The 25,783-nt window shown below is 36.9% G+C and overlaps 1 protein-coding gene across 7 annotated transcripts in view; it reads right to left on the reverse strand.

The window, feature by feature from the left end:
* LOC132109804 (storkhead-box protein 2-like) overlaps nt 1–25,783 on the reverse strand; it is a 66,118-nt gene that overhangs the window by 6,043 nt on the left and 34,292 nt on the right. For 3 of the 7 annotated variants that reach the window (XM_059516149.1, XM_059516150.1, XM_059516151.1), the window contains exons 2-3: nt 10,908–11,060; nt 2,444–4,697 (exon numbers count right to left, since the gene is read on the reverse strand). In XM_059516149.1, the coding sequence (XP_059372132.1) occupies nt 2,444–4,697; nt 10,908–11,060 (2,407 nt within the window). Of the gene's footprint in view, nt 1–2,443; nt 4,698–10,907; nt 11,061–13,758; nt 13,922–14,321; nt 14,592–16,019; nt 16,211–16,320; nt 16,343–25,783 lie in introns of those variants that run through there. The other 4 variants (XM_059516154.1, XM_059516156.1, XM_059516153.1 and 1 more) reach the window with 4 other exon arrangements.

Raw genomic sequence — 25,783 nt, forward strand, 5'->3', positions numbered from 1 at the left:
AGTAAGCTGCCTAGATAGGCAGCATTTTTGAGCATCACTGAAAGAGAAAATGTCAGTATTTCATTGAGACTTTGAGATTGAGATTAAATAAACTGCTTAAGTATTGTAGATCTTGTAGTATAAATTTTCATATGCAGTTACACGTTGTTGGTTAAAAACAAGAAAGTGCCTGGTAAAAACATTGAGTGGCTGGTAGATTTTGAAATCCACCGGCCACAGTGGCCGGTGGACAAAAAAGTTAATTTCCATCCCTGAAATGAGTTCATCAGGGGCAAAAAGTGGAAGGTTTTAGACTGGCCAAGTCAATCTCCAGACTTAAACCCTATAGAGTATGCATTTTACCTGCTAAAAAAAAAGAAGACTGAAGGGAGTAACTCCCAAAACTGAAAGAGGCTGTAGTGAAAGCCTGGAAAGCATCACAAAAAAAGAACGCAAATGTTTGGTGATGTCAGTGGGTCACAGGCTTGATGCAGTTATTGCAAAAATAATTTTCAACTAAATATTAAGTCTTATTCACTTTATAATCTAGTTTGTCAATCTGTTCCAATACTTTTGGTCACATGAGCAATGGGTGGTTCAAACAAAAGGTGCGATCTTCGAAGTTGTGTTTATCAGATCCAGATGGAAGTAAAAGCTGAAGTTGATCTAGTCTCATTTTTATTTATTTATTTTTTTCTGGGTGTACCCTTTTTTAATCTAGGTAATATATTAAACAATAACAAGTATTTAGAAGACTTTTGACATACCGCTGGAAACAGGCAATTTTAGCTTGAATGAAAACACAAGGACTAACAAGGACTAACAAAACTAACACACACACACCAACAGGGTAAAAATTGCAACTGAACCACTGCATGAAAAACAACATACTTTAATCTGGGAAAACAAACAAACTAAAAACACAATAAAAAAAAGAAAAGAAAAAAAAAGAAAGAAATCACGGGGGCACATTTTGTTCCTCAAATGTTTGAAATGTCTCATCAGGCTTTTGGCACTGAGCGGGGTCGCAGTCACTGTAGTGAAGTGCTCCTAACACGCTCTGCCTCGCAGGGTGACCTGAGTATCAGCAGAGTGCTCGTTTTTCTTCAGCCAATCACATTTTTCTAAACACAGTCAGAAAACATCCGCTTCATCAATTTCAGCAGTTGAAGAAGTCCGATTTTTAAAACACAAGGTATAGTTCCTCAATTGGATGTCACAAACTTCATTCTGGATGTCACTGAGCCTTTTTAATGTTGGATTTTTGCCTGCAGAACAGACATATCATCCAACTTTAAAGAGTCAATATTATTGCACTGCAACATCTGAGCATGAAAACATCTACTGGAAGTTTGCGGTATGAGAGGTTTCAGACATTTGGAGACGCAATCAAAGGGTCTGGGTGCAGGTTGAAGGGGAGGACAAGGATAACGGAAGTTGCATCATGTGCTCAAAGCAATTCATTCTTTAAGTAAGGCCTCAAACATATCAAGAGATAAAGTGACAGACATGTGCTTATCCATTTTATATTGTGATCATTTTGAGAACAATGTCAATTAACCCAATGGATTTTGGATGAGAACACAATGCAACAACGCAGCACTTAACAATACAAACATGATGTTCATTTAGACAAAAATGAAAAAATGAGTACCCAATACAACATTATTTAAAAAACAGTTAAGGACAAAACCAATAGTGTAAACCATTTCAAAGACTGCAGTTATAGAACTGGTAGTGGTTGACCTACATTAAGGTGTATTCGGTACCTATTACATGTTAGGGCCTCTTCCATTTTAGTGAAAATGTGATTCATAGTAGTATTAAGCCTCCAACATACTCTAAGCAAACCTTTTTATAAATGTGTCAGAATGCATATTTGTAATGCAATGTGTAAAATGCATTCTTATTACTTCTGCATGGGCCACTATAGTGGTCAGTTATATTTTAAGTCAACAGCAGAACAACCATTTTTACAATCTTGCAAAGCAAGTTGAAGTTATTTAAACAGTTGATGTTTATAGCTAGTTATCTGAAATATAACCCATCAGGTTTAATGGCACAGACATTTTAAATTACTGAGGTTAATTTCTGCCACAATAATGCAATATATGTTATTCATGTACAACAGGAAAGTGTGCCTACAACATGTTAGCTAGGCATTTGTGTTTTTGTATTTGCATAAAGTATGTTTTATGGCCTTAAGGTCATTCACAGGGGTAGTTACAACTGCTAAAAATAAGAAAATGTAAGGTTTGCATGTATTTGGATTAAACTAACGCTCTACAGAATTCAAGTCTATAAAAGCATAAAACCCTAAATGTTCCTTTGGGTTAACACTGAGTTAAAAACAAGGATAATGACGTATGTCTATTCATAGAATAGCATACCCCTCATTTCAGACTCACCCAATTGCCAACGCAATAAATGAGACAAACCCTTAACGTGGCCCTGAGTGCCTTACCGTGGGGAATTAAATCCACTGTCCACAGTCACACTGCTGGAGTCCATACTGTCCAATCGGGTAGAATGGACTGATTTTTGGCTGTTGTTGCTCTCACCTTCCTTGGGACTTAGAAAGGTAAGGTTCTTCTCAAACTTCCGTTGCAAATCCCGCTCTTTCTCCCGTTCAAGCAGCCATTGCATTGTCCCTCCCTCTTCTCGAACTTTCTCCTCCACCCGGTTCTTATGACTAGTCTCTTCAGAGTCATCATCCGACACATTATAATAGTCGAAGGTGGTTTCTGCGCATGAAGCTTGCTCCTGAGCCGAGGATGGTGGCACGGTCAGTGGTAGAGGTTTAGCAAAATGCTCCTGAGTCTCCAGGACCTCTGTCGACTTGGTGTGAGGGGACTTACCTATCGTACCTGGCCTTGAGAAGCTGTTCTCAACATAGTCTGGAGGTTTGAACAAAGTCTCTTGGCTGTAAACCTCTGGCATTTTGTCCAAGTCACCTGAGTCGGGGTTGTGTTGGTGCAACAGTCGTCCATTGGGGAGATACTCGGGGATTTGGCTCGTTGACCCTATAGAAATGCTACTTTGTCCCTTTGCGGACTCCTCTTGATATTCTATAGGGTGAGGTGGCGTAAGATGAGGGGTCAGTCGCTCCGAGGAGATTCCCTTCCAGACACTATCTGTAAAGTCATGGCTGGGTTTTGCAAGAGAAGGTGGGGCAGACAGAGAGACTTCATTTGCTGCAGTGCACTGGAAGTAGTCATCTACTGGTGTTTTGGGAGAGCAAGACTTCAGGTCATTGAAAGCAGGAAGACTATCCCTGCTTTTACTCTTCTCCAGCGTCCGGTAAAGCACAGCATCCTCTGAGGATCCTCTTCCAACATCAGGCACACAAACCTCCGGGTGTAATCTAGCAGCAGATAGCATGATGCGGGAATAGTGGGTCGCCTGTGCAGATGCCCTCAAAGTACCGTCATCAGTGTAGTACCGACTCCTGTCATCGGGACTGCACTCAAAGTTCTCTGGGCCTCCCAAGTATGGACCACCTAGTGGTCCCTTGGAGTTGTCCATGGAACGTGACCTTTCTTTGGCCTTGTCCGACCTCTCATTCCGTGACTTTCTCTCTTGCGTATGACTATGACTTCGGTGGACTTTGGAATGTGACTGTGCCCTAGAAGGTTCTGGGAATGGCATTTCTGTCCGCCGCTTTGCCAGTTCCCCAGAAACATCCCACTCTGGAGCGGTGGTAAAATGAGACTCCACAATATTGGGGTTGCTGTGAACCATATACTTTCCCCTATTCCGCTCCATGGACATCATGGTTTCGCGAGGCGAACGTACCAATGAGGAGCTGAAGAATCTGTAATCCCGATCATAGGTTATGTCCAGATTGGATCCTTCAGATGGATCCCCCCTGGATGCACGTGTTTTGCTATGGGAACGTGATGCCTTGCCCTGCTGGGCCTTTCGATGGCTGCGGCTCCTCTTGCTGCGGGCACTCTGCTGAGCCGAGGAGTTGGCTTTGTTCCGCTGCGCCTTCTCCTCCTCCAACCGCTTCATTACAGCTGTGTGACGAGCAAGGTTCTCCACCGTGAGATCTGGGTTGATCCGACGGATGATCTCCATCTCCACCTCTCTAGGAACAGTGCTCGGTGTCTCCTCGTCCCGCAGTGGCCACTCCTCAGGTGGGAACTGGGCTGAAAATGTGGCTAGATGTTTCGTCTTGTCCTTTTTGAAGCTCAACCTGAACAGCTTTAGGCCGAACTTCTTAGACTGCTTTTCCCCGCTGCTGCTGCTTCCGTCTTTGTGTTTACTGTTTGTCTCGGTTTTAAACGGAAAACTAAGCGCACTCTTACTCTTCTCTGTTGGCTGCTGCTGAGGGGTCGGAGACACAGGAGAAGACTCTTTATGCTCCTTAGACCTTCTCTGTAAGGTTAAGGTATGCGTACTAGGGATGTCCTCCCGGTAGCTGTTGTAGGAGTCACTGTGGTTCTTGGGGTGAGGTCTTTCCCGGACACATCCCGAAGTGGAGGGTGTCATGGTACTCGAGTGAGGAGAAGTACATGGCTGCTGCTGCTGCATGCGTTCTGGTATCCTCTCGTCCAGGTGGTACCACTTGCTGTTAGTCCTAATCAGGGAAGGGGTGATGAAGTATGTCTGCTGGGTAACAATGAAATAACCCTCTGGGGTGGGGTAGATCTTCCGCTCTCGGACCAGCATGTTTAGCGTATGCCGCAGGATCTCCATACTTGGAGTGGGGACACCTACCAGATAGAAAGAGACAGAAGACAATCAGATCCAATGCCCCAAATCAAACATCTTGATATCAACAACATCCATATTACACTGATAATCACAATCTTAATATGATTGTACACAAGGTGCATTTGTACATGACCAATATTATAATGGGATTTAAAAACTACATTTACATTACACTTCACTACATTACAATTCTTCCATTTATAACAACTAGGGGTAGGCGATATACTGGTAGTCACGATTAACTGTCAGAAATTAATCAACCATAGAGATTTTTGACTGTCGTCTCTATCATAGTTAAACAGTCATGTGGTATTGCTGTGCTATGTGGTCATGAAAACGTATCAAATGAAACGTATCATTTGCACACATTTTGTAAGCATTGCGGTTTAAAAAAAAGTAATAAGCTGTTGAAATGCAATCAGCAGTGAAAGGGAACTCTTAAAGTAACAGCAATCTAAAATTCCTGCTCTATCATTCATGTTAATCAAACAAAAAAGGGATAGAGAATCTCTTACTGCTCTTGACTGAATCACTTTTGTAACTTTAATAAGAATATCTATTTAATTAACATAGTAAAGAATATGCAGTGTTTTTATACATTTGATCAGTGAGTTTTTTTTAAATTTAGACTAGTATTCATTTTTGCGATACTTACACTGGTGACAAGAATTATAAAATAAACAAAAATAAAACTTAACTACATAGTGATATATACTGTTATTTGTTATCATTAAATAAAATGACTCGTATGGTAATATAGGATTTTGGTCATATCGCCCTAATAACTGTATTACTGTGCATTATTCATTGCCTGCCCTCCATTCCTGGTTGACTGCTTTCACTGCTTTACTCCTCTGTTGGGATTACTCCCCGTTACATCATGGAGTTTTTAAAGCCAGCCTAGTGTGACGCAATACACCCCCCTCCCACCAACTGCAGTTAAAATGCAGCAGGCAACACCCAATTCAAACATCAAAATTATTTGGGGGGGGTCTACAGGATATGTCTCTGTCTGCTCTATATACCTCTGTGGTCCAAATAGAGATATTTCTGTGCATTTGCGATATTACACTTCTAAAGAAAAACACAAAGTCTGTGAGCATTTTCTCCACCCCTGAACTCTTTTCAAACAGTACAGAAGCCTCAACATGTGTCAAAATATGGAGTTAAAGAGTTGCTTGATTGCCGTTTTGGTTCGGCTTTGTCACTAACATTTGTAGTCCAGAGCACTTTTATATGTAGACACTGAGGTGGAGAAGGGTTGCTTGTACTTACATCATAGTTGCTGCTTAGTTTCCCTGTCAATGAGGTGCAATCCTAATTCAACTTTACAAACACACACACACACACAGACACTTAAATGACTGTCTAATCCAATCGAGAACAACAGCCTTTCACTTACTGCAGAAATTCACTTTATTTCTAAAGGTCTACAGCTGTTGAGTTGAGAAGATGTGAAGATCTTGAAAGATGTGTTACATTCAAATTACTATTGAACGTGTTTGCAAGTTTGTAAACACCTATTCCTTATACTAAAAAATATGAAATAAGACAAATGGAAGTATTGAATGGGATGGGAACATGACCATGGCTGGGCTTCAACAACACTACATCTCTAACCAGCAGACATTTTTGTGTCTCTAACCCTAACCCTAACCCTAAACTGGTATAAAAAGAAAAAGCCATCTTGATACATCGACACAGACAAATGTCCATTTTTTTCTAACCCAATACTGGGAAACACTTCAGAGAGTTTTATAAAATTATAATAATAATAATAATTTATCAATAGCAGCATCCAATGAATGGAAACAAAAAGATACCTTTAACTCAACTAAACAACTAGTTTTTTCTCTCTTTTAGATTACACAGAAAAAAACATCAGAAGAATACTCAGAGCCTGTGTTGCAGAACTTCAGATGTCAGAAGAAGGGTGTATTTTTTTCTCCAAACAAACAAACTTTGAACTGAATTGGAAAATAAGGAGCCAAGCAATAAGAATATGATGCTGTGTGCCTCACCAAAATAAAGACTTCTTTTTATGACAGGATCTTTGCAACATCCTAAGCAGCTTTCTCCAAAATAAACATCAATGGATTAGAAGCCAAAACAGAAACTTTATGGTGGTGGTGGTGGTGGGGGGGGTTTCTATCCTACAATACTTGCAGTGAGATGAACTGCTACATGCTACAAAATGTACTCTGTGGAATAACATATTACATTTCAATGATGCCTGTATGCTTTATTTGTACAGCCAATGTATCCCATATGAGTCTCACTCCAACAGACTTTTATCTGTCTAACATAACAAAACAATCCCCATATGACTTTTACAAAGACTCTGGAATGCATATATACATGTATTATTTTGGCAGATGCTTTTATCTAAAGTGACAGTTCAAGGTAACCTTACAAACCGAATCAAACCAAACCAACTCGGGTACCATATTCACACACACAGATTCTGACCTGCCTTCCCGATGCTAGTATTATCGTCCAAGTGGAGAGGTTATGATCCAGGTGTGTAAACATACAGCTTTTGTGTTCAGGGAGTGAGCTGAAAGGATGAGGTCATAATTCTATAGCAACCTCTGCATTTTCTACTGATTCTATAGCAACCGCATTTGCCTCACAACATAAGGGACACAGAGCTCATTATGACTCAGCATCTGCTGTATCTCTTCAGCTCACTCTCACATGACAATCAACATCACACTTATGAGCTGCTGAATCTGACAAATCTTATTGATGCAAAAAACATGACTGGCTTGTAATGAAACAATTAGGGCAGTGCCAATTCAATTTGAGCTAGACAACATATTGAATGAACCACAATGTATTTGCTATGATTTTTCTAGACAATGTCATATTAATCAATATTGAATATTCGCCATAAAATGTACTAAAGACCAACTTAACAATCTTTCCTTGTTTCTTGCATATTATACCTCTGATTTAAATGTCTTATCTAGTCAGAAACCAGGAACTTTAGCTATATCAATCAGTCATAGTGTCCAATTAACATTGGATTATTAGTGCTGTCAAAATTTCTGTTTAAGCATGCAATTCATTTTTCCAGTTTAACAGCATTAAAAATATTAATGCAGTTAAAGCCAGGTGGAGCTACGGTTGGCCATCCCACACACAACTGCTGCTTCAGTTTTTTTTTTTATCATGACAAAAATTGCATTTATTCAGATGCATAACATCTTTATGATCACATCAAACAAAATACTTTTCAGATGTGAATTTCAACTTTGCCTCAGCACCAGGCGCTAGTCAAACAATGTGAAAATGGTACAGGTGACAAGGAGCTTCAAGAGTACATTAGTGAACTGTGGTCAGATGAGATGTTGTCAGGCCATATGTCAGTAAAAGTTGATTTTCCTGTCCTGTCAGCAGTTATATTGTGCTTGTAGCGCATGCTCTTCAATTACATAGAAAAATACAGCTGCGCATGCTGTAGCCTGTATCATTTCATATTAACGTGTGAATGAAACTATGAGCATATATGTCAGATCTGCGTCACATTCAGCAGCAGCAGCTCTTAAAGTAATAGCAGCCAAATAACCTGTTAACACAGCAGCTGTGATGTCTGTTATTCAAAGACCAAAAAAAAAGCAGAAAAATATGAAAATCACTTTTGTAGCTTTAAGGATTCATATATATTTAATTTAGAATTTAGTGGTTGATAATGTAAAATTTCTACATCTTTCCTAGTTGCTGAAGGGCAAAGGGAAATATGACATTTATTATAATACATACTAGGGCTGCCCCCTAATATTAGACTAACCGTTAGTCAGCTAGAAGAGGCTTGGTTGACAAAATTGTATTAGTCGCAGAATTATGTTTTTTTTTTAAATCCACAGGCGAAGTCACGCAGTCTGTGATGGGCAGAATGTTAAAGGCTGATTTTCATGGTAATGCAGGACATCCAAATACTGGTCTTTCATTCATCCACCTAAAATATAACTTATCTCAATTGTGTAAGTATTAGCAACTTTACATGGCCACTAAATCTAATGTTAACCTAGAGAAATGTGTGCTGTTCAAGTGTCTGTGTGGAGTGTGGAAGCTGAACAGTAGCGATCACTGCAGGACAGATAGAGGCTCCGGTGTGGTCGCTTGCTCTTAAAAACTCCCTAATTTTTGGTCATAAAGAGTAATAAATCTTTCGAATCTTTAAAGACTCTACATTTATTTGTGTGCACTCACAATAACAACAGAATTAAAAAATAAAATTTAAATGTCTGTAAGGCATTACAGAGTAAAATGTCTACTTTCAAATGAACCAATTAAAATGGAATAAAAAATATTCTTAGATTATGTAATATGTATGAAAAATGCATAAAGGTACATGACTACTGCGGAGATGACGAGTCAGTGTTGCCGACTTCATGTCATAAGCCAAAAACAAAGCAAGCAGTAGTTCATCAAATTATTAAAATGTTAATGCAATTTCCTTACTGTTTTTCCGCGACACATTCATAATCATTACTTCTGCAGTACACTGTGACAAACTTTATGTGTGTGCTTGAGCGCTTATTAGGCTATGTAGGCAATTAAAGGCTCATTATAAGAATTTAAATGGTTTATTAATATACTTGTGATTATTCGACTAATGCTTAAAATGAATGACTACTAGTCGACCAGGAAAATCCTTAGTCGAGGGCAGCCTTAATATATACACTAGTCAACATTTGAAGCGAATCAAAACCTTTTATCAAAGTTGTCCTAAAACCAATATGCGTTTCTTTCACAATTCATGCATAACATGTAAGTCTTTTGCTGGAGGAATGGCAAGCCATCCCTCAACACAATATCCAAAAATGTATCTCAAGCATGCACAGGCGATCTGAGGCTGTGATCAATATCAGAGGTGGTCACATTGACTACTTGCTTGTTTTGTTTAAATGCAAAATCTTTGTTGTTTCTTGTTCATGACTTGCAATTCATAAATGTTTTACAGTACGAACTCAGATTTTTGATCTGCTGTAACATGTGCAATAACATCTTGTTTTGTTGAACTGAAAAAGCTTTCTTTCCAGGGTCCTGCTTCAAGCTCTGATGCTCCACACAGAGTGGCTATAATACAGTAGTGTACAGTACAGTATCCAGTGCATCACCATTATGACCATTGCGCTGGCATACATGTTATACATTAATTTTGAACAATACCCATTCTTGTCTTAGGACAACTTTGAAGAACTTTTTAGATCTACTTCAAATGTTGACTACTGTGTATATAAATAAATGTTAAAATAGATAGCTCTCAATTAATGTTAAATGGCTATAGTCAATGGTTAAATATTAGGAAAAAGAACAAAATTGGTTTCAGTGATACTCTCCTTCAGTCATAAAAAAATGCCATTAAACAAACTGACTTTGTTGTTTCTACATTGATTTGAAGATTGAATGTGAAATTATTGCAATGTAATAATATATTTAAAAACTTTAATGTTAGGTGGGATTAATTCCACTTAATTGCAAATAATAAAAAAAGAGTGTGATTAATTAATGCTTTCATCAATTGACAGAACTAATTATTATATTTAAATAAACAACTAAAACCAACATTTCTTTAGAAAAAAAAGAAAAAAAAAATGTGTGTGTTTGCATCTCACTTTAGGTCTGTTCATTCACTATATATGTGTGTATTGTTAACAGCCACAATTGTAAGTTGCTTTGGATAAAAGCGTCTGCAAAATGACTAAATGTAAAGTCTGTTACGACCACATCCTCTGAGAAAATACTAAAACACATTTTCCCTCATAATCCAACCACTAATTTCAGCAAAACATCAATATCCTGTGCTGTTTTTCTGCAAAATAGTATATAACAACGGATGTTAAACTTTCCGTATCACTGCTGTGACCACATCATTGTTTATAAAGCTCCAAATATGAGACTTCAGCCAGACGTTGCAGGATATGGCTATTATCATGTGCAAATGGCTGTGTAAACGTTTACAATTTGTGTTACTGGCCAAAACTGAAGAAACTAAAATCACTGAACCATTATAAAACAGATTTAGCATGTAAAACTTACAGATGCTTTGAGCAAAAAGAAAGATTAAAAAAATAATGTGCAAAAAGCTAACTGTAGCATATTTTAGGATCATTACGATTTTTTGTATTGTGACATTTATTTTAAAGGTTTTAAGTGTATTTTCTTCACTAATTTTCTGTGATATCATTGAAGGATGTTACCTGGGAAGCATGTTGCTAGGTGTTCGATGAGAGTCTCTTGTGTGACAGTTTTACGAGCGGAGTTCATGGCAGAAATGGCCAGGCACAGGATTTCTCCCAGTGGGATGAACTGGGATTGGCTGATGGGAGACATGCTGATGGGAGACACATCACCTGCAAAGGACAAAGATCAAAGGTCAAAGATCCGCTCAGTGTAGCAGAGGTGAAAGGTTAAAAGGTTGCAGTGCTGGCTTTAATGCAGAACGTGTGTCATGACTTTTTAGAGGAACTGATCAAAAGTTATGTGTAAGGTCATGTTTAAAAACGCACACACACAATAAACTAACAGAACAATTAATTAAGTGCCCGATATTTCACTATTTTGAGATTATCTGCATCCCTCGATATAATCTCAAAAAAAAAAAATACAAAATAAAAATAAAAATAAATAAAAAGATACTACTATGGATGCATAGATAGAAATACATTTCTGGCACAAAACTATAAGTCAGCAATTATTTTCATGTTATGGCAAATAATAAATGGCTGTTATTTAAATTCTCTATTATGTGCTTAAAAACTAAAATAAAATAAAAAAAACAATTAAAAGACTTTTTATTATTAAAACAATAGATAAGATTTTTCAATGCTAAAGATTTTTAAATGAAAAGTGAATTTTTGCAACACAATATAACAGAGACTATGAGATATGATTTATAATATATTTAACAATATTTTAAAATGATAAATGAGTACTTGGTGAAAGCAAAGAGCATGAGGTAATCTAGTGTAATCTAAACAGAATGCAATCTAATATAAAATATGCAAAAATGCCCAATTAAATATGAATTAAAAAGGTCACTTATACCAATTTGGTGGCAATATACTGTTCATACCCAGATAAGCAAGTAAGTGCTTACTTCATTTCAGCAATTTTTCTATAAATCTCATTTGCTGTCATTATTTAGTATTATGAATATCAGCATTATACTAGTCGGAAATTTTGGCAATGACGTTTAAAAAAAAAAAACTTATCAGTTGACCACTAAAAAACACTCTCAAAACCGCACCTTGGCAAGAAATCGCTGGCAGTGCAACAAAAAACACTTTCCAACGTTTTAATCTTCAGTCTCTGTTTTTGAAAAGCGCTGCAGCAGAAATAACACATCCCACCTTTAGCCCACTGAGATTAATTCTTTGCCCTTGACACAACTCTATCATCCTTTACTGACTGAACACTTGCTCTCAGGACCGAACCACGTTCTGTACTACTCAAAGACCTCTCCCAAAAATAGCACAGAACATCTAGTGCTAGAACCTCCAGTAAAGACCCTGAAGAGATGAGGCAACACAACCAGCCAGCAGGTCTTGGCACCTGTGTAAGAAGCTCAGCATGGATCCCTGGCTCTTAGAATCCAAATCAGGCTTATCAGGTGTGCAAAGTGAGGACAGAAACATACTGGTAATGCACCTTACCTTCCTGGCTGGTGAAGAACAAGGGTAAGCTGATTAAGACAAAACACATGTGCACAAAGTGAAGGAGTGTCCATGTGAAGATGGAAAGCAACAATCTGACACTCTGAGGGAGGGCAGACCGATAAAGATGAAACACTGACCTAAGATCTGTTTGATGCAGGTTATCAGGGACAGTAGATGCAGGAATCTGATTGTAGATGAACATGAAAGGATATGTTTCTTCTAGCGGAGACATGAACTGTAGATACGCATAGGTGTCCCATTTACACTCTGGTCTGGTGCCAAGAAGTTGTCAAACCTGCTCAAAAAACCCAGGTGTTCAAGTAACATGAGATTAACAGGACAGTAGACAAGTGAGCAGTTTGGGTTCAAAGGCGATCCCAGCACAAACGTGTAGAATTAAGAATATCCTTTAGTATGAAATCTGAGTTAAGGGCAAAACAAGAGTCTAAAGACATAGTGAATAACCTGCACAGCCCGCATATTGCATGCGTACTGCACACAAACATATCAATCGCTGGCTGAAACTTGCTTCATTTACACAGAAAAATAAAATATCGCAATGTAATTTTTTCCCAATATCGCGCAGCCCTAGTCTACACGAAGTTTTATTTCAGCTAGTTGCCAAAGTAATATTTTATTCAGCTCAACCTGATGTACTAAAACTAAAACTGATACTTCTGATAAAACTGATATAAACACTGTATACCATTTTTAAATTGTATGTATACATATATATATAAAAACAAAAGATGACAAAAAACACAACAAAATTACTAAAACATTAACATTAAAATGAATAAAAATAAAATCTATAAGCAGCAAGTATCATGAACTTACATTTAATAATTGTTCATGAACTACTGTTCTTTGCTAATTTGTGTTCAGTCATCATAATACATTAACGGTTAAACTCAATTTAATTGAAAAGTATTTAAAGGTAAATATATAATAAAGTATTTTAAAGTAAAGTATTTTCTAATAAAATCTTCTAATCTTCTGATAAAGTATACTAATAAACCGTTTCTCACCTTCACTGTTAATTCACACTGTTAGCTATTGCATAAATGTTAACACAAAAAACTGTACTTTACTGTTAAGTTTTTCCCACACAGGTCTGTTATTGTGTCATCATCTATTTAATATAAATTCCACTCCAAAAAGCACAACAACAAAAGAAACAGTACTTTGCATGCTTGCCAAAAAACAACAACCTCTGAATAAGTGGGAAGTTGCTGGCCAGAATAAGTAAAATAACTTTGACTAATTACCAAATGAAAATAAACTGAGAATAAATATAAACAAATACATAAAGCGAAAGTTACTTAACAAAACTTTAACGAGGCTTAAACTGCCTAATCGTGGATACATTAGAAATTTAATGCCTTTCCCTCACCCTCATGGGTGTAGGACTCTCTAACTCCCCTGAGAGATATTTAACACAGACCACCTCTCCTCACAGACACTGACATCACTGTTTTCTTCTCCTTCCAGGAAAGAGCTCCAACCGCCCGACTGGGACTGCGGTCCTGCGGCCCAGTCACTCGTGACCACAGACCCTGTATAGTAAACACACTGCAGTCCAAACATCACTTCGCCAGCGGTCAGAGCAATTTCTCACAGTTCATCACTACCATACATCTCACACAGAGCTCCTCAACTAGAAAACCTTATCTGTGTGAAGAAAAAGAAGTAAAGGGGACACATAAATCTTATCAGGGCGGACCATGAATAATTAGGTGACTTTTTGGGGGATTTGCAAATCAAGTGATTTGCTGAAAGTCAGGTAAGAGGGAATTAAGCAATGCTTGCCTTAAAGCACACTACATAGGTTTAAAAAAACAAACAAAAAAGACAAATGCGCTGTTGAGTCACTTCTAAAAATAAAGCTCCCATCGAGAAACTAAGAAAAGGCAACAATGATCCAAATCTTCAAACAATCATTACATTTTTCCTTACCACACAAGTGTACTTTGGCATAAACGCTGCTTTCAGATCAAGCTGGGTCTTATTCTAGAAGAATTGGTTTCATTACACAACAGCAGTAGTGAAAGAGGACAGAGGGGAGGAGCTGCGCTCTGCATCCTGAGTGAGCTTTGATCTCTCTGATGGTCCGAGCGTGTTGAGATGGTGGTGATAGCATTCAGCAGCTCTGCATTACAATGAGTCCTGAAACTCAAACATCGCCATCAAACCGTCATGCTGTGTTCGGACTAAAAGACAAGCAGGCAGAATTACTAGGAGACGATGAAAAAGAGAAAAAAACAATGAAAAACTACTGGGAAAAAAAAACTATATACTAGATTCTGAGTCACTATAATGATGCTCAACTTCTGTAAACAAACTATGGTTCACTTCGAGACAGACTCAGTCGATTCAGTGGGTTCATTCAGAGAAAAATTCATCAAAATTATTCAAAGCGGTAAAAGCTGAGTTTGAGACTTTGTACAAATTATTTAAAAAAAAACAGTTCATCTGGGTTTGTTTTCCCACCCAGCTCCTGAGATAAGCATGTTCATATGCATAAATACAGCTGTTATAAAAATTTTACATACTATTTGCAGTATCTGTAAAATGTTAATTATTTGACCAAAATAAGAGGGATCATACAAAATAATATAAACAGAAATGTTCTGAAAGCTTCTTGCTCTCTCTCTCTCTCTCTCTCTCTCTCTCTCTCTCTCTCTCTCTCTCTATATATATATATATATATATATATATATAAAGAGGTAAAGAGGAACAATTGTTACAAAATAGTATCAAAATAGTATTTTTTTTAAATTACTTTAGATGTCAAGAGCATATGAGCATGATGCATATGCATTCAGTACCAAGGTATATATTAAAATACTATGGCAATGCCACCTGATATCATCACTGCGCTGTACTTTATAGTAAGGAAAAACTCAAAACAGAAATACTGATTTAAACTTCCAGATGCCCTGGATGGCAAAGCTTGTCGGAAATGAACAGTGGAAACTTTCACAGAGAGCTGGGAAACCAGGAAGTGACCTCACATACAACAAAGAGCTGCATTATCAGAAGCAAAATGGAAAACATGTGATGTTGCTGCCAGCTCTAACCCCCAGCAGGGAGACAGGAAGAGAAGGGCAGACATTTTCAAACCGTCCTGCTCCATTTGTCCACCCCCACCCCCCTCTAACAGTAGGCCCGGAGCAGGGGGCTCGCCTGATGGCTGATGGGGGGAAGACACAGACACAAGTGCCGAGGGGTTAAAAGCATAGTCTGTTTTTATCTGATCGCGCCTGCAACAGCTGCATCACAGCCCTGGTGAGATCAGCACCTCCCGACAGGGTTAATACAACACAAGCATGCAAAAAAATCAAGCATGACATGACACGGAGAGAAAAAGAGGATGATAGAGAGACAACCATTCTTGAACATGAATGTATTTTGCTCCGGAGGCGTTTTCGCTGTCAAATAATGGAGGAGGAGGTACGCAGAAGACGCGCTCACGCCTGACGCTGCCGTAGTAAACAATCACCCCACAGCTTGGGCTCTTTGTCCAAACACTTCCCGATCAACCCCACCCCCTCTTTTGTGATTCATTCTGACAACGCCACGGCACGCAGCCTAATTACAGTGTGCAGACACATCAGCCGTGCCTGCGATCAAAGAGAGAAGATCAAGCTCTACCTTGGTTTATTCCGTGCGGCTCCAGCTCCTAAAATCCAAGCAGACTTTGGGATCCTTCCGAGAGCCTTCCACAGACAAATGAGCATTCACTCCAGGGTCTTACCCAGCATGCTCTGGTCCACACAAAGAGATGGGAGGTGTGACCAATCACATTGGGGCTGAACTTGCACGTTTTTTTTTTGTTTTTTTTTGGGAGGTGGGGGTCCTTACAACACTCGCTCACTACCAGGAATGCCCACTGACACAGTCTAGTGGGCAGCCCTTTCAGAAAAGGTTGTTAACGCATCCCTGTTGAACATACCTAGTGCATGTTCATCCGCTAGCCATATTTTCTCTCTTTCCGATGCTCAGCTTCAGCCTCCACAGTTTTCCCCACATTCTGCTAATTAATAATTAAAAGAATCAGGCTCAATGCAGTCATTCCTATGCAAAATCTGTATTGTGGGGAAGACAAACACACACATACACAGACGTTAAATGGCATCACGCATCACAATCGTCCCGAATCTAACGTCACTTCCATCTGAAGGCAAACGATGAGTGTGTATCCTCATGGTAGCTGTTAATGTGGCGAAGGGGTGTGAGAGGAGGAGCGGGACGGAGAGAGGGGGAAGGGGGTTATCGCTGGGAGAGGGGGAGGGGGAGGGGTGTCTCTTAAAGGACACATGGGTGATCACAAAAGGCTCAGGCTTTATTCAGAAACACAGAGGATCTGCTGTCTCATGCTGTCGGCCCCTGAAATGAATTCAGGTTCCCAGGGCTGACTGACAGGATACCCTACAGAAGGAATCGTTAATCACTTTGTGAATAAATACTTCATGTCCAACCATGGTAAATTCCTTTTTAATAGAAAATGGAAAATGTAATTTTTTTTTTTTACAAACAGGCTTATTTTCAATTTTAATGGGAAAGAATAGAACATTTTTAAAAGCATTTTAAAGGTTCCTTTTAAGGCAAGTAGCAATATTATTTCTTATAGCTAGGGCTTTGTTCAAATCAGTAACCCTAAATAATATCTGCTAAAAATTCTAATAAAAAAAACTAAACATGCAAACAAACAAATAAATCCATAAATAAAATGTAAAAGTTTGGGGTCAGTAAGATTTACTGGAGTAATGATGCTGGAAATTCAGCTGTGCAACACAGGAATAAATGGCATTTTAAAATATAATAAAGCAGAAAACAGCTATTATTATAAGTTATATATATAGTTGTTATTAAATTATAATATTTTGCAATATTTATATTTACACACATAATTTGAAGCGTTTGATTCCAAAACAAGATAAACGTCATTTAAAAAAAAAAAAAAAACTGAGTACATGCAACATAAGTATTGTATCTGGTCGGTACGGAAAACACAATTTTTAATTATACGCAAAATGTAATATCCACCATGTAATTTTGTCATGTTTTCTTCATATCTTTCCAAACTGTGACAAACGCCAGTTTCCCTTTGCAGAATGTGATACATCAGCTCAAGCAATCACAGCGCACCATTCCACGCATTGGAAACAGTAACTGAAAAGCTATGCAATGTCGCATTCATAATCACAGATAAATTGGCTTTAATTATGAATTATGAATTAGCAATTATCAATTATGAACGTCGCTTGTAAGTGATCTACGATTCAGTGTATTAAATGCCGCTCTATCTGAAAACATGCGATGGAGATTTACAGCTGAGCACAGAACCGGTTTTACTGACGAGATGAACAAGACAAATCGCATGCAATTTATCATGCAGCCCTAAAAAATTAAATTTAAAAAAATTACCCTACGGTGGGGAAGAAACGCAAGCTATTAATAAGATTAGTAGTCATATTTGGATCAACTTTGTTGTGTGTCCTCAACAGTTTCAATATGAAAAATAACTTTTATATTGATTAAATGGATTTACTGCATTTTGGGAAAAACATTTTTTTAATAATAAATCTTTGAAAATCTAAATCTGAATTTAAATTGTTTAATTGTTATTATAACCCAAAGATGCTATGTGAAAGTTTGAAACTGAAAAAAGTGGTTTTCATCTTGCCACTTTCTTGGTAAAGAATTAATCTAAATGGATTTATAGCATTTTGGCAAACTTTTCATATATTTTTGACCAAATAAATGCAGGCTTGATGAATGCAAGGGACTTCTTTCAAAAACCTAAAAAAATAGCTTACCAAATCCTAAATTTCTTGAATGGTATATATAATAATATAATACAAACACATACACACACACTGATTTGCTGTGAAACACAAATGGGAAAGAAAAAAATAATCAGAAAGCTACAGAGAGACCTATGGAAACCCAGTATCATAACAGCAATTTTAACACAGGAAAGCATCAAACACATGTTTGACTGAAAATACACCTACTGTTGCATTGTTTTAGCAATCTGAAATTATGATTTAAAATGTTAAACTTGCCATAAAACCAGAACCATTGAAACCACATTGAAACTGAATCACTTCAGGGGTCTTATATCATATGTTTAAGTAGAAATATTCAGAAATAATCTGCCACTTTTCTGTCATCTTAGATACAAATTAAGCAGTTTAGTTCCATAAATATAAATACAGTAACAAATGTCTGTGCTGACAATAACTTTTCCTGTATGCACAAAAAAATACACTGTTGCTTAAAAAACTAAGACACAGAGGCACTACTGAAAACATACACACACACACACACACACACACACACACAGAGCACATGACAGTTGTCACTCTGGTATTGCGTGTCAGGATATCTAACAGGAGTGACCAGATGCCACAACAAATCATCTTATGACTTGTGTTAGAGGGGTGGGACTAAACAATGAGACTTGTTTTATTAAAAAGGAGATCATCTTCTATCTCTGGAATTGTTTTTAACCGATTTGAAGAAATGGAATAACCTAAAATGTACAAAAATCAATAACGCACCATTTTTTTTTTTGCTTTAAACCAAAAAGTGTGCACACTTAGGCCAAAAAAACTAAACATTTTCAATAGACCCAGTTAAACTAATCAAACATCTCCCAACACAAACAACATTTACACAAAAGGCCATTTCTTTATTTGTTCCAAATTCTCTTGAATCCCAGCTAAATGTGCGGAGACAATTATAAATAAGCCATACGCTGATTTCCGCAAAAGTGTAAACAATGTTTTTTTTAAATAGGGCTGTCACTTTTGAGAAAAATCACATTCGATCGGATATCGAATATCATGCAATGTATTCGAATTCAAATATCTACGTGCCCCCCCCCCCCCCCCCCACGAATAAAAAAAACCCAAAAAGCAAAAAAAAACACAGTAGCCTAATGGAGATTCAATCACAAATGTATTAACTGAGTCATAAACTGGACTATCTGGATTATTATTATTTTTTTATTAATGTTTGAAACAGCAGGTTATCAGCTTAGAATATCAATTTAAATGAAGTGCCACTATGCATATCCCACAACATTAGGCTAAATGAAACAACAACAAAAAAAAAAAAAACGATTCAGAACAGGCACAAACAATAACGTGACAACTTAAACAGGAGTAAGGCATATAGCCTAGAATGATACACTTCTTAATATTGTTTGCAAGAAACACCAGTCTATCAACTTGATCTGGATTAAGTGCGGCTCTCTTTTTATTTACAATGTTCCCCGCGGTGGAGAACACCCGTTTGGAGCGCACAGACGTGCATTCCTGGCTACTAGCTCTTATTCGCTTGATTTGGTTATGGGCCTACGCTACAATAGATCTAGAGTGCCCTCTACTGGATACGATGGCAAGGAATAAAATAAAAAACTAATGGTCTAATCATAGACTGTAAAAAATGCGCTACACATGGCATTTTAAAAACCAGATATTTTATTTATAGTTCGATTACGGATATTTCACGTCATGTTTGAATGCATATTCGAATATCGAATAAAAAGTGACAGCCCTATTTTCAAATGAGTTTCTTTCATATTCATAATTTTAGTAATTCAATTCACCTTATACCATCTGAACAGTTGCCCTGATCCTAGTTGCTGTTATGGTTGTAACACTAGACGGTGGTAAGAGAAAGTCTAGGCATGCAAGATAGTGAAGTTGAAAGCAATTCCTGCCACAGATCTGAAAGAATTCCAATTTTTGGCTACTTCTCATCTCCAGGATGGATCAAAACATCTAAAAGCTGTCAGGCGGCATTTTTCTGCTACTCCACTCAAATTCGTGTGGCAGCATGTTTATGCCCCATGGATCTTTCTTGACTTCAATCACGGCACAACCTAAATGAATGAGATGCGTGTCTCTTAGAAAACAGAAGCTCAGACTGTTTGGCACATCTTCTACAAAAAAAAAGCGGAAAAAAAAACAAGAGACTAGGTTTCATGGCTCTGCTCAAGGGGAGACATCAAAGAAAATGATTCTAGCTCAAAATATGACTGCCCTCCACATACCCTCTACAGATCACTATAGTACTACGTCTGTGATGCAATTGTAGCTGAAAACATCGAAATCGGCACTAAGATTTAAATATAATACAGAAATCATGGTGACCAAATGATCCTATGGAATGTAGGTTTTGATGTAAATGATTACAGATCTATTGCCCACAGTGCAATACCCCACAGTGCAGAAGGGGCTTCCGTTAGCTGCTTGGTCTGTGAATGGGTTTCATTTGAATGACAGAGTACTACGGCAACATTAAACAAACAAACTCAACCAAACATATACACTGGTTTGATATTAAATACCCCATGAAAAATAGGATTTTGGTCTGTTCGCTTTGATCCCACCTACTATATTGAAATTGTAAACTAATAATGTACAATCTTTCCCATCTTGGAAAACACTCCGAATCATCCTACATTTTGCAGATTTTTGATAATATCACTTCTCCAATATAACCTCCTGAATTTTCCATGCATCCAGTGAAAGCAGAAATAGGAAATGTATAATCTAATTCTACATTTTATATATGAAATTATACAAAAAAAAAAAAAATACATAAAATAAATAACTTTCAGCATTGCATTTGCACAACTGACGTGTAAAACTATAAACATATTTTTACAAATATTATAACATTATTAAAAATATATATTCAATAAAATTATTATAATATTTAATATCATGAATAAATATATAGTGAGATATACAGGTTTTCAGATTCTTTTTCAAACAAAAACTCTCATATGCTTGCTAGAATGATATCACTGAACTGTTCCATGACCCTGAGGATATGACACTTGACTCCACCAATGTAGTGCAAACACTTAGAAAAGGTGTGTGTATGATTGTGTGAGAAGTGTTTACATTGTCCTCACACCATTAAAACAGACTGGATCTCTGCTTACCAAAAAGACACGTTGATATGGCCCTAAACAAAAGAGAAAACCAACAACAAGCATCAATACAATTTCTTTTTAAACCACACAAATCTCTTTTAAAGAATGGTTTAACAGATGTGATTTTAAATAAACTTTATTTTAAAAGCCTGAAACGCAGCTGCAGGAATGAACTGAAGATCTGTGCTTTAAACAAACAGCAGCAACATCTAACAGAGCAGTAAATGTGATGCTTGGTTGTGCAAAAGTCTCTTGATTCTAAACTGATTCTGTCAAAAGGTGAACTACTTAAAGTAAACACTGTGCATAATACTAATGAGATCCTAGTATAACTTGTCCCTGAACTGTAATGCGTAGCTCAGACAATAACAGCAAAATCAGATTCAGCTCTGATGCCGGACAGAACTGAGGATTTGACTCCTATCGCTCTACATAGTGCCGGATTATAAAACACACTAATCTCTGTGCTAGTGCTCCATATCTCTGATGACGACTGGGGTGTGTGGTTCACTATAGTCATTCTACATATCAAAGTGGAGTAAAAATACAAATCAAGTAAAGTTGTTCATATGGTATTGCACATTTAATTTAATGCATAAACATGTATTTAGATACTAGTATCTCATATACAAGTTGCAAGTGAGATACTATAAGCAGGGCGTTAAGCTGCATGCTCTGCAGTTATAAATGCACAGATGCATCTCACACACACAGCTGCTGCAGGTTTCCATCCATCATTTAACAAATGTTCTCCAGTGTGCTGGAGGGTTAAAAATATATGCTGAAATGCACAGGGCAAATCACGCACAGGCAACAGTGTCTCGAACACGGCACATAAAACTCTTCTCCTTTCCATTTGATTTAAATATGCATCTGACAATTCTGATAATGACATAAAAAACATTCAGTGCTGTCAAACGATTAATCAGGATTAAATTTATAAATATTTAATATATAAACATCATAACTCTCTTAAATATATACGTGCATGAGTGTATATTTATATATACATAATTATACACAGAACACACATATTACGTAAACAAAAACTTTTATTTTGGATGTGATTAATCGCAATTAATTGTTTGACAGTGCTAGACATTAAAAGAATAGTTGACTAAATATAGAAATCGTTTACTCATCCTTAAATTTCAAACCGTATGAATTCCTATTGCAAACCACAAAGGTTTTTTGGGCTGGGGTTGTCAAGATCAAAAAGAGTTTCAAAAAATTAGCTCATATGCCATTTATTTAAAGTCTTATTAAGTTATAAGTTGATACAGTTACAATTTCGTATAAAAAAAAACTTTTACTCTTTTTAACAAATCTAGTCTGCCGGATCCATTCACAACTCGTTTATAGTCTGTTCAAAATGTTCATTTTTGGGTAAACTATTCATTAAAGCAAATGGATTACCAGATCTTTGTGAAACAAAAGTATTGATCTCTTTTTAAACAACGTTTCTTCTTGCATCTCATGACTGAAAAACACTCCATTAACTAATTATATGAGCTGAGAACAATGTAGTCTCATCCGCCTGGGTGCATATAAAGATTTATTGAGATATTCAAAAACAGACATTAAAAACTGAGTATGTGTTGGGTAAATGCACAAAGTACATGTGTGTGTTTCTTCACAGGGGGCATTCTTGCATCAGGCAGCCGAGGGGCCGTGGTGGGTTAACGGGTTCATTATGTATCCCAGCATGCACTGCTACATCCTTTATGTCGCAGTGTATGCGTGGGAGCCGACATGTCAGTAGATGATGATGTGCGTATAGGTAAATGTGCGTGTGCATATTTTGCAGTCAAAAACAATGTTGAACATGTTGTTGAACATCTGATGGATTCTGGTATACACACTGAAATCCATTTGCAACTGCATCATTACAACGGCAGGGAAATCATATAAATATGCTGTTAACAGTGTTAACACCTGATAAAGCCAATATTGACAGAATTGCCAATAGTGAATGCTCAGGCCTCGCTCACGACCTGAGGCACCAATGAATGTCATTGCACATTAGTCATGGGTCACGACGGTCAACTAATCAACTGTGCGTCTGAAAATTGACTGAAAATTCTTGATTTCTCCGAACATTTGATCGATTTTCAATTTTTTTAGATTTTTAACTACCCATCTTGAAAAAGTAACTACAATATGATTCTTTATTAACCCAATAGTGCACCACACATGAAGTTGTCAACATGATGTAAATGTTAAACAAATCACTAATTAAATATCTTTGCAGAAAAGATGCATGGACTACAACTACATCTTGTACAAACTTGTCTTATACATATTATGTTCAAGGCATAACACCATTCGACTCTTATTAACTATAAATATTCAGTAAAAACAACAGTAGCTTTCAGCCTGTCACCATGATGCAAACATGAAAGATCAGACATACAGCAGTAGTTATGTTTTTTTCTACCCTCTTACGCTGCTTTCCCATCGATTTTTGGATTCATTTGACTGTTGCACTCACATCTCTTGCAGGGTCTCATGCATGAAACGACATTCTAAATACACGGCGCTCCAGTTAAAAGAATGAATGAAGGAATAAAATTAGGTCAAGTTTTTCCTATTCCACAGCCTGTGTCGCAACTTTGTAAACAAAAAAGTGCATTCTGTTTGAATGGCAGCTAGTGATATGAGTGCGACACAAGTGAGCGGTTAATCACGTGCGCCGACATGCGGTTGGATCGTTCTTTTCTCTTTACTGCTTTGATTTGCATACTGTCAGTTGTCTCCTTCTAACAATTGGTAATATTTCTATTTAAAATCACAATTTCTCAATTTAAATAAATCGTGGCAAAACATGCAATTAAAATAAATTAAAATCAGAAAATAAAAATAAATTAAAAAATAAATAAATCGCCCAGCCCTACTTCAAACATTTAAAAGAAATCTCACCAACTTCAAACTTATGAACAGTATATTATTCTTGAATGGCAATCAGTAAATAAACTTGTTGACCTCCAACAATGTAATGTCTGTCAGTGTGAACACATTAACTGAGCAACTGCTAACAAAATACAGGTTTCGCCAGCCTGCTGAAGTAACAGATCCTTACGATCAAACCAGTCACTGTCTGCTGATGATGCCAAAACATCAGTAGAAACATCTGGAATAAAAGACTTTCAGTGTAAGAGGGAGGCAGAGCTTTAGTAAATAAATCTTCATTTAAATTAATCTGACATCATATGAATTACGACCTCATTTCACAATGCATAAACAACAAAATTCACATTTACCAGGACCAAATGTAATTCAAGATCTGAAATACTGCAGTAGGGCATCCTATCAATGCCAGGGAAATGCAAAACTAGGGATGCACCGAAAAGAAAAATCTTGGCCAAAGCTGAAACCAAACAAAATGAAACACTGGGCCTAAGGCCCGTTTTCATTTTCCCTGTGTATTTTGCTAATTTTTTCACCATCGCGCAAAAAAAAAAGAAAATAAGAAAAAATTTAAAAAAAGCTAATTTTGGCTATTGTTCTGTCTTGCTTTTCAAAGAAGAAATCAATTACAAAGCAATTTAACACTGGCTTTAACACACTTTTTTTACATTTTAGCAAATATTATACCAACAAAGCAAAATTAAACTTGAAATTAAACTTGGCCATTTTTGAGACCACCTTCTTGAATCATGCATGTCATTGGCTAAAGACAACAACAAAAAAAGAAGGAACACTCTGAGCATTAAATCATTCTATTCAGTATAATTTCTGAAAGGTCCTGTGAAACTGAAGACTGGAGCAATGATGCTGAAAATTCAGCTTTAAATCACAGCAATCGATTACATTTTACTACATATTCACATACAAAACCGTTATTTAAAATATGAATATTATTTCACAATATTAGTTGTCCAAATAAATGCAGCCTTGCTGAGCAGAAAAGAGTTTTAAAAACCATTTTTATTGTCTTTATTTTACAGAAAAACAGTAAAATTACAATACTAACATTTAAGAATGTGGATGGAAGATCTCAGTGCTTCTTTTTGTTGACAGCAGATTTATAAATGATTCTCATTACGAATATGTTCCTCGCATGCATCACATTGTCACATGATTTGTCACGATTTTAATCTTCAAACAGTTAGGGCTGTCACGATAACAAATTTTGCTGGACGATAAATTGTCCAAGAAATTATTGTGATAAACGATAATATTGTCATTCTAAGACCAGTTTCGACTAATATAATGATAATGGCATAATAACGCAGGTACACCTTTTCAAAGATCAATAAACTGATTTTATTTTATGGCAGATTCAGTGCAAGAAATACCAACATGTTGACTTTGTGTGGCTTAAAATTAATAAATTTTGTATGTTATATTATGTTTATATGCCAGTTAAGGATGCTCATATTGACCGTTTAACCGTTAACCGAAAGTAAATATTTTGACCGATGTAACACGCCTCAAGATGTATGTGTGTGTGTGTGTG

The sequence above is a fragment of the Carassius carassius genome, chromosome 29 (assembly GCF_963082965.1).
Source record: "Carassius carassius chromosome 29, fCarCar2.1, whole genome shotgun sequence".
NCBI classification, from domain to species: Eukaryota; Metazoa; Chordata; class Actinopteri; order Cypriniformes; family Cyprinidae; genus Carassius; species Carassius carassius.